Source organism: Phalaenopsis equestris, unplaced genomic scaffold, assembly GCF_001263595.1.
Source record: "Phalaenopsis equestris unplaced genomic scaffold, ASM126359v1 Scaffold000488, whole genome shotgun sequence".
NCBI classification, from domain to species: Eukaryota; Viridiplantae; Streptophyta; class Magnoliopsida; order Asparagales; family Orchidaceae; genus Phalaenopsis; species Phalaenopsis equestris.
The window spans coordinates 613,784-626,684 of record NW_018164928.1 but is presented as its reverse complement, the minus strand read 5'-3'; the positions used below and the strand labels follow the sequence as shown (position 1 = coordinate 626,684).

Here is a 12,901-nt window from a genome sequence, read left to right as displayed (position 1 = left end):
AAAATCATTATATCATTATCATACTTTTAATACCCATTTTTATATGCATAAAGTTGTTAACATTCATCATATTTGTTGTGAGAAATGCACGTGACTCCTAATATTATTATAATCAGCATTTATTACCAGACATGTCATGGTAATATGTCCAATTTATTCATAAACTCTGATGATATTATATCAGAGTTGAAAAAAATCACTAGAATAAGATCACACTTAACTATTTTAGCTGATAAAATGAGAATAATTTATTAATTACATAAAAATTATATATATATATATATATATAATGAATAATATTCATTTTATTTTATTTTATATCAAAATAATCAGTTAATCAAGCACACTTAATTGGAATAAATGCCAACCTTGCAAGGAGGTTAGGTCTCTATGCTTGCTACTTGTCACCTTATAGAAGGCCTACTTGCTACATATGCCAACATATTTAAATAGCTTTCTTGACTATATGAATATAGAAACTTACATGATGCAATCAATTATTGTTTTATAGGGAATAATAGAGGGAAGAGCTTGAAGGTCAAATTCAACTTTATCTAAGGTGCAATTTTAACTTTTATTAGTGGAAGCCAATATTTTTTTAATGAAGACAAGGTGTTGATCTTAATGTAATGACGAGCATTAGAGGTGACAGTGATGATGAGTTTTGAGATCATTGTTAGCAGATGTGCCGACCTTGTCAGCGATGGTGAAAACTAAGAGTTAACCCTATTCAAGAGAATGAATGTAGATCACTAACACAGTTAGCAACAGCCAGCATTGGCTTTATTATTAACAATAAATGTCAGTCTTATTAACAACTAATATTTTTAGAATGTTGACATAGAAATTTAAATTTTTAGAATCTCCTTTGATTCACTCCCACCCTTAGACATCATAACAATCTATTAGATGAGAGAGATTATTGCGTTCGGACACCTGAGACAAAATTTTATCAAGTGTCCAATTAAAATTGGTCACGCGGAAATGTGGGTCCCACTGAAATACACGGTTTTTGTTATTTTTAAAAAGAGTGAGACCCATCCTAACACTTATCTATTTTTAATCGGACACGAGACACAATAATTTTTCATTAGATGGTTCATTTCCCCCCCCTTGGTCATATAGTTCTTTTTTGAAATTTTAAAACCTTAATGAATTAAAAAATGAATGATTTTGAGTTCATTGAACCACTTATTATTATTATTATTATCATAATAAACACCAAAAATAAGATATCATACATATTAAGATGCTTTTGATATTTTTAAATTTGACTCACAAAATATTTGAGTAGAATATAAATTATTTAAAAGGGGTAATTTGTATTGTTGTGAGATATGTACTTCATGGCATAGAAATGAAATGCAAAGAACACATGCAAACACAGATCGTTTGCATGAATCGATCCAACTGGATATACGTCCACGGGAGGGAATCAATCAAATAGTTCACTATGACAAAAGAAATGGAGAATACATAGCTTATACATAGAGATGAACCCTCATCTTCCTTCTATGACCTCTCTCTCAAGCGACACCTTGATACAATGCCTCAAGATGCTCTCGTTCTCTCTAGCTCTCTAGTTATTCTCTCCTCCTTTGTGGTAGCTTAAGATCTCTTTCCTTGCTCTCCTAAGCCTCACACCCTCTCTATTTATAGAAGCAAGAGAGTGGTAGGTGAGCGGTATGTGAGATGTGGTAGGTGAGCGGTATCACATTACAAAAGTGTCATTTTACCTTAGTTCAATAATTGGGAGTCAAAATAACATGTATGGTCTCAAAGTTGATTTTGAAAGCTCTTGATTTGAACTTTTAGGCATATTAAACTCTGAAACTTACATTAAAAAAAAACACTTGGCTTAAATGAACATATATATATATCAAGACAATATTAAGAAAAAAGCGGGCATTTACATATTTACCACGCATTTCTTAAGTATTAACGTACCAACCACCCAAACTTCAATTTTTACCTATGTTTTGAGCATATGTTGGGTGATTTGTAGGTCAAAATTGAAGTTTAGGTGATTGATATGTAAATAAATAATAATTAGGTGGCAGGCATGTAAATCTCCAAAAAAAATATTACTGCAATGAATACAGACAAGGATTTATAAAGCCTTTTCCATATAGTTGGGAGAAGACTAAATGTGTTGAAGCACTCGTTCATCTTTCCTCACCCAAAAACATAAGAAGATAAAATAATAATACTAATAAGGAGCATTTACATAACTACAACCCAATTCATATAGATTTACATATCTAACACCTAAAATTTGCTTTTTTAACCTTTGAAAAGTGAAATACACTTTTTCATGCATGTTTGTATGTAAAAATTGAAGTATAGATGTTAGAGATGTAGATACATAAGAATTGAGTGGTATGTATGTAAATCTTCCTAACAATGAACCGCTTCATAAGCAAACAAAAGAAGCATGGCACAGAAAAAAGAGGAAAGGAGATTTACATGCAAACCATTAATTCCATATTTACATATCTAACACCAAAACTTCAATTTTTATACATGCAACCTTACCTATGCATGAAGAGGTATATTTATAAAGTTAAAATAATGACATTTTATGAAGTGAAATGAAAGATTTAGGTGGTAGAAATGCAAATACACATGAATTGGATGGTATGTAAATGAATGCTTTCACAAATTCTACACAAGTGATGACTGTATGTAACGTTTCCAACAGATATAACAGTTTCAAATTCAAAATATATGACCGTTACATCCTCCTTTATCCAACAAAACACAAACTAATACAACTCCATCAGTTAAAGAAAGTGTTCCAGCGCAAAGCAAATCTTATTGTAGCACAACAAAATTCTATTTTCCACTATTTCCATCTTCCATAACAGATGCAGACAGTAAAAGGAGTTAAAATCATGAATGAATCCGAATAATTACCATTCAAACCTCCCTCTGCAGCAATAAAGGCTCCTGAGTGGGGCCGGATTCATCACCGGTTCTCCGTCGCCATTGTTGTTGTGAAAAACCTCTCGGCCTTTGAGGTGATTGATCAGCTAACCTCGGACTGTTTCCTGGTAAGCTCGGCATTTCTTGTAAGCAAGCCCTTACAGCATCATGAACACTCACAAAATACCATCTTTTGCCTATTAGCTCTATCAGGCCGGCCCTCGAGAGTGTTTGGAGAACTTTACGGTTTGGGTTGGAAATAGCTATCTGAAACGCAAGGTTTTGTATAAGAAAATACTGTATGAGATTGTACCACCCAAATACCTATGTATTACATATCTGACACCTAAATTTTACATTTGCATTTATACCAGACAGATCATTCATATCACATGAAAAATGCCACTACATTAACTTTTTAAAAAATGCATTTTCATGCATTGGTGAGGTAGCATATATGTAAAGATTGAAGTTTTGGAGTTAGATATGTAAATATATAGGAATTGAGTGATATGTTTGGAAATCTTCCAATGAAATTCAAAACCTGAATTTCACGTGATTTGTATTCTTGATGCAAGTCCTTGAGGGCTTGAACTGCACTGGAGTCTATGTAGGGTATAGCTGCAGTGGATCAAAAGCTTTGTTAAAGAGAATTATGCAGGGAATTGGTTTGCGGCCAAAAATCGAGTATTTGAGAGTAAATGAATGAGGAAAAAATATAAATTGCATAAAAACACCAAGAGTTTTATATGGATTAATTGCATATATCTTTAACCTTTGTTAGGTATGACTCATATGTCAGATAGGGGACAGCATCTGTCCAATTGAGGGAGTTTCATTAAGTGGGTTGAGGGTGCGAGGGCAACGCCATACGATACAAGGAAATTATTAATTACACATTGCACACTAGGGTTATATATACATGTTGTATTTGCAACACTAAGGAGAAGTAATGTTTGCAAGAAATCAAACAACTGCCGCCACTCATTGCTCCCGAGGACATAAGCATATTGTCGAACCTCGTTAAATCCTTATGTTCATTCTTGAATGTTCTGCTGATTCTTTCGTTTCTTTACCCTAATTTCTTAACAACTTTCTTATTAATTTAGTATGACAAGTTTGTTCAGGAAAGTTGAGAAAGGAACTATACCGCAAGTCAATATGCACCATGACACTCCAAACTTCCATAAAAATAACAATTGCTTGATCAAATATGTAAGAGAAGTTTAGCTTCCAAACCTCATTAATAGAACTGGAACGAATTAAAGCTTAGAATCATCTGAAAATGATTTAAACACTTACGTGCCATCTCAATGATCACAAAATAAATTTTTTCATCAGCTGATCCATTCCAAGTCGAACCTGACACAACTAGTTCATACTGTCGAAGTCTGCACAAGAAAAAAAAAAATGATGCTGAAAAGTAGGTAATAAAATTTAGGGGTTAGATATGTAAATACACAAGAATTGGGTGCTATGTATGTAAATTCTCCTTGAAATTAAATCCTTTACCTGTCCTTGATATAACTTATGTTTGCAAAATACAAGGGAGCATCAATTCGGACAACAACGATTCCTATGTATACATAGGCTTCAGGATACTGCTCAATTGTTCTGTAAACTGTTGTTCCGGGCAGTCTTCCCAATACAGCTGCATCAAAGACATCAACTATAATTACAAAACTGACACTAGAGTAAGATTAAATGAGAAAAGATACTTAATTTCAACACAAATCTATGTTTTGAGTTTCAGAAATCAGACAAGAACTAATTTGAGTCACTGTGAGTGAATATAATAGAAGAGAAAAAAATAAAAAAGTTGGGGAATTTACATATATATTATTCAATTCCCATGAATTTACATATTTATCACCTACATTTTGTGTTTTGCAATTATATCCAATTAAAAAATACCACCTTTCATGCGTAGCTATTGAAGTTTAGGTGTTAGACATGTAAATACATAAGAATTGAGTGGTATGTATGCAAAACTTCCCAAAAAATCATGATAATTTAGCTCTAATCTTAAGAATTATTCAAGTAAAAGTAAAAAATAAGAATTATCTGATACAAACTAGAAATTTTAATATATGGTAATCATTTATCAAAGTGCATTAAACAAAATAAAAATCTCAGTTAGTGGTTTCAATTAAAGAAGTGTTCTCACCTATATGTGGATTGGCTGATTCATGAATGACAAATGCAAGAGAAGAACTAACCTGCAATAAAATTTTCAAATTGCTAAGACAACAGATATGTTACATAGAAAAAAGCTTAGGGTCAAGGTATCCTGACCGAAATTTCAACAGAATGGTTGTAAAGGAGCTGGATTTATTTTAAATGAGTACAATTTATAAGAAAATCTATTAAATTTATCCACTTATTTATTTTTTTTTTTTTTCTATAGCACAAGCTTGAGCTTGAATATCCTTAAAAGGATCTTAGCCTTTTTATACAATCTTACCCCAACAAGAACACCAATCTCTATCCCAAGAAATAAGGTCATAACACATGTTATGGTCCAAAGAAGGAAATCTTTCTTTTCTACACGCCACAAGAACATAGCTTCCTCATAATCCACCTGAAAATTTGAAATGTAAAAGAAGTGTTTTTTATTTGATGGAAAGGATTATCATGAGTAGAGAAAAATTTGTTATTGGAGTATCCAATACACAAATAAAGTCAGAATTAAGCTCAAAATAACATGAAGAAATGCATTAAAAAAAAGCAGCAGTAATTAGGAGCACCACCAAAGGACAAAGTGGAGCATGTATGGCTATCATATGGAAAAGAAACAGAACATCATCCTGATCCATGTTGAAGATCTACATAGACACCTTCCGTAGGAGGACAGAGGTGGTGAAGATATCATAAGGTTTTCTCCTTTTCAAATAAAGATGTGCTACTGATTTTGATTCCATAAAAGGAGAAGTTTTTACCATGATAGGGAGAAGCTCTCATTTGGATTTTTGTAACAAAGAATGGAAGAGAGTAATAACAACAACAAATAACATCTTCTCCATCTTCAATGCTCATCTTCACAAAATTTGTTAGTACTTCCCCCAATTCATTGTGATAAATAAAGTTGCATCTCTATCTTTATTACAAACATCGTAAGAATACAAATTCTTAATATACCCCTCTTTTAAAGCAAAGTGAATTATTCGATTTCTGTGTTTGTGTAGGCAAGCGTGGATCTCGCCGAGTCACATAACTCTTGCATGCATCTATGTTAGAGTATTTACTACATTTTATTCTTTAGCTTCATTTTTTTCTCATGACAGTTTTCTTGATTGGAACATAGCCATTCCTGATCTCAGCCCGGATGTGAAAAGTGGAGGGTTGCGTTAGGTAGTCGACAACCAGCGTAAAACTTGTCGAAAAATCATGACTGTTATCTTGATTGGACTCACTAATACTCAACATACAATGGCTTCGCTTTTGTGGGATATTTCTAGTAAATTATTTCCATGAATTTCAAGTCTTTGTAGAATCACCATGCATCAGTTTTATCAAACCATATTCACCCTTCATACCGTCTTTGTTTAGTCTGGAGCAAACCTTACTTTTCATTTCCAACATTAAATTTTTGTGTGTATTTCTGTATTCTGAAAACCAGGCCTCGTATGGCAGAGCCTTTCATCTTCAGTATATGAAACAGAAGTTCAACATGATGCCATGAGAGAAATCAGACCGTTAGTGATAAAAAAAATTAACCAAAATGCAAATATTTGCTTCCTCATGAAAGTTTAAGATTGCTAATAATAACCAAAATTAAAAATAGGAATAGACTAGTATAGTATTACAAGAATGTGCATCTGCTTTTGCTTTCTTACCAGGCTGATTCCAACTGAAATTACTATGGCGGCCAGAGCACACTGAGACATACAAATACACAAATTACAATGATGTATTTTATATTATTGAACATATCGAGAGAGGAAATTTGTTAAAAAAGGTACCTGAGGAATATCCTGAAACAATGGTGTCAAAAAGTAAAGAGCACAACCCATTGTTATTCCTGTTACGATTCCAGATAGTCCAGTCTGTGCTCCACTCTCATGGTTCACAGCTGACCTAGAGAAAGAGCCTATACATGACAATTACACTGTCTGAATTTTCTTAGAAAAAATGTACAAATGTTAGGAAACATCAAAAGAAAATCAAATTAATGGGCGATGTATGGTATTCAATTTTAGCCGGGATTTAAGCAAATTTTAACTTAAATCATGCCTATCTACTGTTTTTGTAAATCTCATTTCAAATCTGTCATTAGTTAATCTTGCTTAACGGTAACTATTTGAATATATACCTGTGGCAGGATAGGCAGAGAAGAATGAACCGCATATATTTGCCATTCCAAGACCAAAAAGCTGGAAATAGAATCAATATATCTCTAATTAAACTACAACGAACTAATTGAAGCACTAAAAAAATAGATGTCCAGTTGCAGACATAGTTATCCTCACCTCCTGATTTGAGTCCAACTCATATCCATTCTTCGCAGCCAATGCCTTGGCAATACCCACAGATTCCTGAAGTTGAAATAAGAAAATATATCAATATCTGGAAAATAAACAAAGCAATGAGGAGAATGAGTGCTTCAATAACCAGTTTACCAAAATGGCCACACCAGTAATTAGAACTGCAGTTGATATAAGGGACTCTGCATGATCAAATTCTCTGGGGATGTGAAACTTTGGAAGGCCTTGTGGAATTTCACCTACCTGAAGGGATCCATCAAAAAAGAGTACTTTCCTTTTCAAAAAAATGCCTTTGAAAACCTCCTTTTAGGAAAAAAATCATTAAAATGCTGGTTGAAAAATAGCTTTAAAAAACAAAAATAGGAACGAAGCCTTGAGTCTATTCAATCAAATAAATCAAGTCAATAGTACCACATTAGACTACAAAGCTCCCTAATAACTCTATCTTCTCAGGAGATACAAGATTAATAATGCCTGGCTTCACAATATGAAGCAAACAAATTACTAATGACAAAATTTATCATAAGAGATATGTAAACTGTTGATTATTGAAACTAAATAACCCTTACCACTGTAATTGAAGGTGGATGAAATATTTTAACAAAAGCTGTGCCCAGAATGACTGCTGTGAGCGGACCTGATGCTCTTAGAAATCTCAGGTTCTTCTTTGAACTCCCCTGTGTAATTTATCGAGTAAAATAAATTAAATTATGCCACCACAAAACAATGCTTCAACTTCCATCAATGAGCTCCTACCAGGTGTTTCATGAGAAGAATGATTGCAAGAATGATAGATCCCATCAAAAAAGGGGGCCATGAGAACTACAAAAAACTATCCCATATTATTAGTGAACATAGATGTCTTGGCATGTTACTAATTCCATACTCTATCAGAAATATATATATATATATATATATATATATATATATATATATATATAAAGACGCATAAGCAATGCATAAGAAGGAATAAAAATAAGAAAAATAATAAAAAAAAAGAAGCACAACCAGGGGCATGAGTTCTCCCATGCCAGTTCTGGAGCATTTGAATGTTTTCTATTTTTTGACTTGAATCCTTAACCTCAATGAAGGGTGAATACTTCCATCAATTTTAATTTGGTGTCGGAATAAGAGATGTTCATTATTAAATTTTCTAAGGAAAATATTTGAGTTGACCAAGTCGGATTTATCTTTGAGGTAGAAGTACAAATTTACTGATAAAATTGTTCCGTTCTATGAATTGATGACAAATTTTAAATGTCTGTGATAAATTTAGGAATGATGGAGTGAAACCATTTTATTATAAAGGTCGAGGGAGTAGAAATTATTGAGGACAATGTTATCAAAGATAGACTTAATTTGGGTACGCACAAAGGAAAGCAAAAAAAAAATTACCAAGTGTGAAAAAGTCAATGTGCATGACATTATAGAAGTGAAAAAAAGTTAATGACTAAAAATTATGAATAAATACTTGCCATAGTTAACACCACATGTAATTCATAAACTAGATCTTAAATGGTTAAGTCGAAGAAGATAATGATATTGTTATAGGTTAAAATGAAAAAAGAAACTAAAGAAAGTTGGACAACTGACAAACAACTGACAAACAACATCCTCCTCACATTACAAAAAACAACAATATATTGTTCTATGAGTACATCAATACCCTTTAACTAACACATGAAACCAAAATCAGCAAACGCATTTCCTCTCTCTCTTTCTCTCTCTCTCTAACATATTATTCGGTGTCTCAGGTTCCTTAGGGGGTTGGCAGCTTTAAAGATGCATGCGAGGAAAAAGCATCATGCCAAGCTAATCTCTCTTGCAAAAGTTTCTTCGAATTCTTCATTCTGATCTTGATTGAAGTTAAGCCTTTTAAAGAGCTGTTGATAGCTCTTCCATTGTGCACACGAATTTGTAGCTTATTGAAGGTTGAATAAATTTTCTCTCCTCTTACTTGAATCTTAGTGGATTGAAGTTGAAAAAGAAAATCTGTCTCTGCTTTGTTTGTTGTTTGATCACTTTTTTACTTAGTAACAAATCAAGAGGAAGATGACCCTTAAGAAAATGGTCAACCTATAGAGACAAACATTACAATGAAATATTAATATGATGAAGAAGAAAATTTACATTTTAAAGTTTTGATGAAAAGCCTTTGGAGCATTGGAATTTATTGTGGCATTGTATCAAGGGGAGAATTGTTAATATTGACTAAATAAAGAAACATTTTAGATATTTTTTTCTTGATTGGATCTCATTAAATGACTATGATTGTACACTTTGATTTGAATATATAGTTGTATTAAAATTCACAGTTAGCCATACAAGTTTGGTATCATTGTCTTGGTAATTGGTTCAATCTCGGGAATCATGAAATTCCCTCCTTGATTGGAATGCACAAACGATTACAAAGGGTTTGAGTAATGAATCTCTCTCTCACTCTCATCCTTATTGACATGTTCGTTTGATGACCAAGGTTTCATTGAGAAATGACTCTTCTATGATGCTTGTAAGGAGAAGGAAATCATGTTAGAATAATCTCTCCTATGAGAGTTCACTGGGGTTCTTTATTTTTAGTGTGGGTACAAGTAGGTTTCGTGAAGGCTTGACAAGAAATTCTTCCTCTGCACGCACCAATTTGTAACTTCTTTAATTAGTATTAGTCTATAGAATTCTCTCTTCTCTTAAGTGAATGTGTTTGATTGAACCCAGGGGTGTAAATGAATTGAGCTTGAATGAGCCAAGTGCTTGTTTATATTTGGGCAGTTCGATTTTTTTTTTTCAAAATGGGCTAGTACTCGAAATTGCTTGTGAATAACATGTTCATATTCAGTTTAATGTGAAGTCATTTGTTAGTTTTCATCTTGTGTCGACTCAAATTCAACTAGAATAATTTAAAAAAAAATAAAATTTAACATTTTTTAAGTATAACAAAAAAATCAATATAAAAATGTTATAATAATATTATCTATTTAATTATTCAATTAATTTGAGCCAAACATGATCAAATAAAGGTCAGTTCATGATTGGCTAGTTTATAAATCAAGCTCAAGAAAACTGTTTGTATTCAACTCGCTTACTTAATGAACAAACAGAGCACATGCTGCTTAGCAAGTTGAACACGAGCTAATCACAAACAAGCTTTCTTGATAGCTCTAGTTGAAACACATAAATCTCGGTATCTTCATTTTGTGCATTGGTTGATCCATTTATATGCTTTACATTGTGGTGCATTGTACTTCTCTTCTAGTGATGTTTTTGCATTAAACTTGTCACAACCTTGCTACAGCAGAGAAAGAATAATGGCCTTCTTTCATAACACAAAAATTTACAAAATCATTAACGACATAAAACTTTTCATTTACAGCCTATGTTCAGATGACTGGCTTCTCCTTAATGTAAACTGAAGCCATTAAAAAAAATTGCATTTTCTAGCAGGCTGAAAAATCATATGCAGAACTTTTATAAATAAAAACAGGATTTGTTGTAAACAAGAATGTGAAGGACTTACATTTCCAACACCATCAATAATGCTTTTAGCAAGTGGTACGATTTGACTGCTTCTTTCTATGTTATAGCCCAAGAAGTACTTAGCTTGGGACAATGCAATAATTATAGCTGAAGAAGTTAAGAAACCAGAAATTACAGAATGGCTGATAAAACGCAGAAGCCATCCCAGCCTATACAAAACAAAATAAAATAAGGAAAAAATTTAAAAAGATAAAATAAATTACCAATAAAATTTATTTTAAAAAAAAGTTCAATACCTCAGCAGGCCCATTGTACACTCCAAAACACCAACCATAAATGCCAGCAATATAGCTAGCTCTGTATAGAGCTCCTCTTTAGGGGAAACAATGCTGCTCAACACATTGGAAACCAACAAGGATACCAATGTCACAGGACCAATAGCAAGCTGGCGAGATGAACCAAATATACCATATACAAATATGGGAATGAAACCAGAATCTGCATTACAAAAGCCTGTGAATTCATGAAAGTAGAAAGAAGGCAACGAAAGTCATATGGGAAAGTTTATGGAAACGAGAACACTCACAAAGCCCATAAATTGGATGGAGCCCCGCCAGCTTTGCATAAGACATCGCCTGCCATTCATGTTTATCTTTTAGATCAACATAACCATCATGGAAAGTTATAAATCATTCATGGGCTCATGAGAGGGGGAAACAAATATAAAGTATAAACAAATAGACATGAAATGCAAGCATAGAAGAACAACAATGATCACAGCAATCTATCCTTCCCAAACGGGGGCATCATCTATCAATTTAGGTGCCCTTACACTCCTAAGCAAAATCAAAACTTCGCTAGCTCATCAAAACAGTTTACATCCTCTCACTTGACTAGAAAGCTCTAGATCACTCCTTGCCAATGAAAATCGACTAATTATAAGTAACATTATTTATAAAATGATAAACTTACATTGGGTTGGTTTGACTTCAAGAAGAATTGGGTGTAAACGAGCCGAAAATGAGCAAGCTTGAAGCTTGTTCGTGTTCGGCTAGTTAAAATTTTTTTTTTGGTTTGAAATGAGCTCATGTTCGACATAGCTTGTAACTAGCCAATGTTGACCTCATTTTAGTGAGGTCTTAGCCTCCTAATCTTAGAACCTAGGATCTAGCCTTAGGAGTTCCTGGTTGACCATCCTAGCGGACTAGTAATGGAGCCCACCTCCCATAGAACTTCAAACCGCTTCTTTACTCATTTTTGTGAAAACTCGCACGAGTGGTCCCAAGCACTCAATTTCTAGTTGCAAGGGCTAAGGACCAACATGCAGAGGGTCTGAAAATGAGTTCTTATAGGATCGAACGACCTTAGGTTAACCCTCGGTGACTCAGCAACGCACTTGTTGCATCACACGCAATTTTGGCTTAAATTGACTCGCCCGCCGGCAAACTCGTCCGGACGACCCCGGATGACGAAACGGACTGCGCCGACGCGTCCGGAACGTCGATTTTAGCTAGAAAAGACACCCATATTGCTGTGGTTCCACACTCGCGCGAACTGCACGGAAATCGATGCATTTTTTTACGTGCGCAGGACAGGCTCAACCCAAGTCCGAGTCGGACCCGATTTGGGCTAGACACCTGCTCACAGATTTTTGAATTTCAAATTTCGAATTCAGGCGGACTATTTAAAACTCATATTAATAAAGAATATATGAATGTTATTATTTTCCAATTTAATCCTTTGCAGGAAAGGAAACCATTAATTTCCCCGCCAATATTGTCCTGTAACGGCTCTTTCTCCAGCAGGGCCTATTTCTTTCTCGCTCACGAGAGCCTCGGGTGGCCGCTTCCAATTCGAACGAAATCGCTGCTCGTCCCTGTTCGCCCCTCCCGCTCGTCTACTCCTTGCCTCCGTCTCCCGCATCGACGAAGTTGCTATATCGCCTCAAGCCCGTCTCCCGCACCGAACCGAAGCTGCCTCGCCTCTCCCTCGACCGAAGACCACTGCTCGCTCGATCCCGC

At 34.2% G+C, this 12,901-nt stretch overlaps 1 protein-coding gene across 3 annotated transcripts in view; it reads right to left on the bottom strand.

Annotated features, from left to right (window-relative positions):
• Window positions 1–2,676: 2,676 nt before the first annotated feature.
• LOC110028083 (probable sulfate transporter 4.2) overlaps window positions 2,677–12,901 on the bottom strand; it is a 25,012-nt gene continuing 14,787 nt past the window's right edge. For all 3 annotated transcript variants that reach the window (XM_020729803.1, XM_020729801.1, XM_020729802.1), the window contains 16 exons: window positions 11,467–11,515; window positions 11,177–11,378; window positions 10,921–11,089; window positions 8,166–8,231; window positions 7,979–8,086; window positions 7,545–7,652; window positions 7,395–7,460; window positions 7,238–7,298; window positions 6,888–7,015; window positions 6,762–6,803; window positions 5,390–5,506; window positions 5,093–5,144; window positions 4,438–4,576; window positions 4,228–4,316; window positions 3,470–3,546; window positions 2,677–3,192 (listed from right to left, as the gene is read on the bottom strand). In XM_020729803.1, the coding sequence (XP_020585462.1) occupies window positions 2,920–3,192; window positions 3,470–3,546; window positions 4,228–4,316; window positions 4,438–4,576; window positions 5,093–5,144; window positions 5,390–5,506; window positions 6,762–6,803; window positions 6,888–7,015; window positions 7,238–7,298; window positions 7,395–7,460; window positions 7,545–7,652; window positions 7,979–8,086; window positions 8,166–8,231; window positions 10,921–11,089; window positions 11,177–11,378; window positions 11,467–11,515 (1,746 nt within the window). In that variant the 3' untranslated portion in view covers window positions 2,677–2,919. The remainder of the gene's footprint in view (window positions 3,193–3,469; window positions 3,547–4,227; window positions 4,317–4,437; window positions 4,577–5,092; window positions 5,145–5,389; window positions 5,507–6,761; window positions 6,804–6,887; window positions 7,016–7,237; window positions 7,299–7,394; window positions 7,461–7,544; window positions 7,653–7,978; window positions 8,087–8,165; window positions 8,232–10,920; window positions 11,090–11,176; window positions 11,379–11,466; window positions 11,516–12,901) is intronic.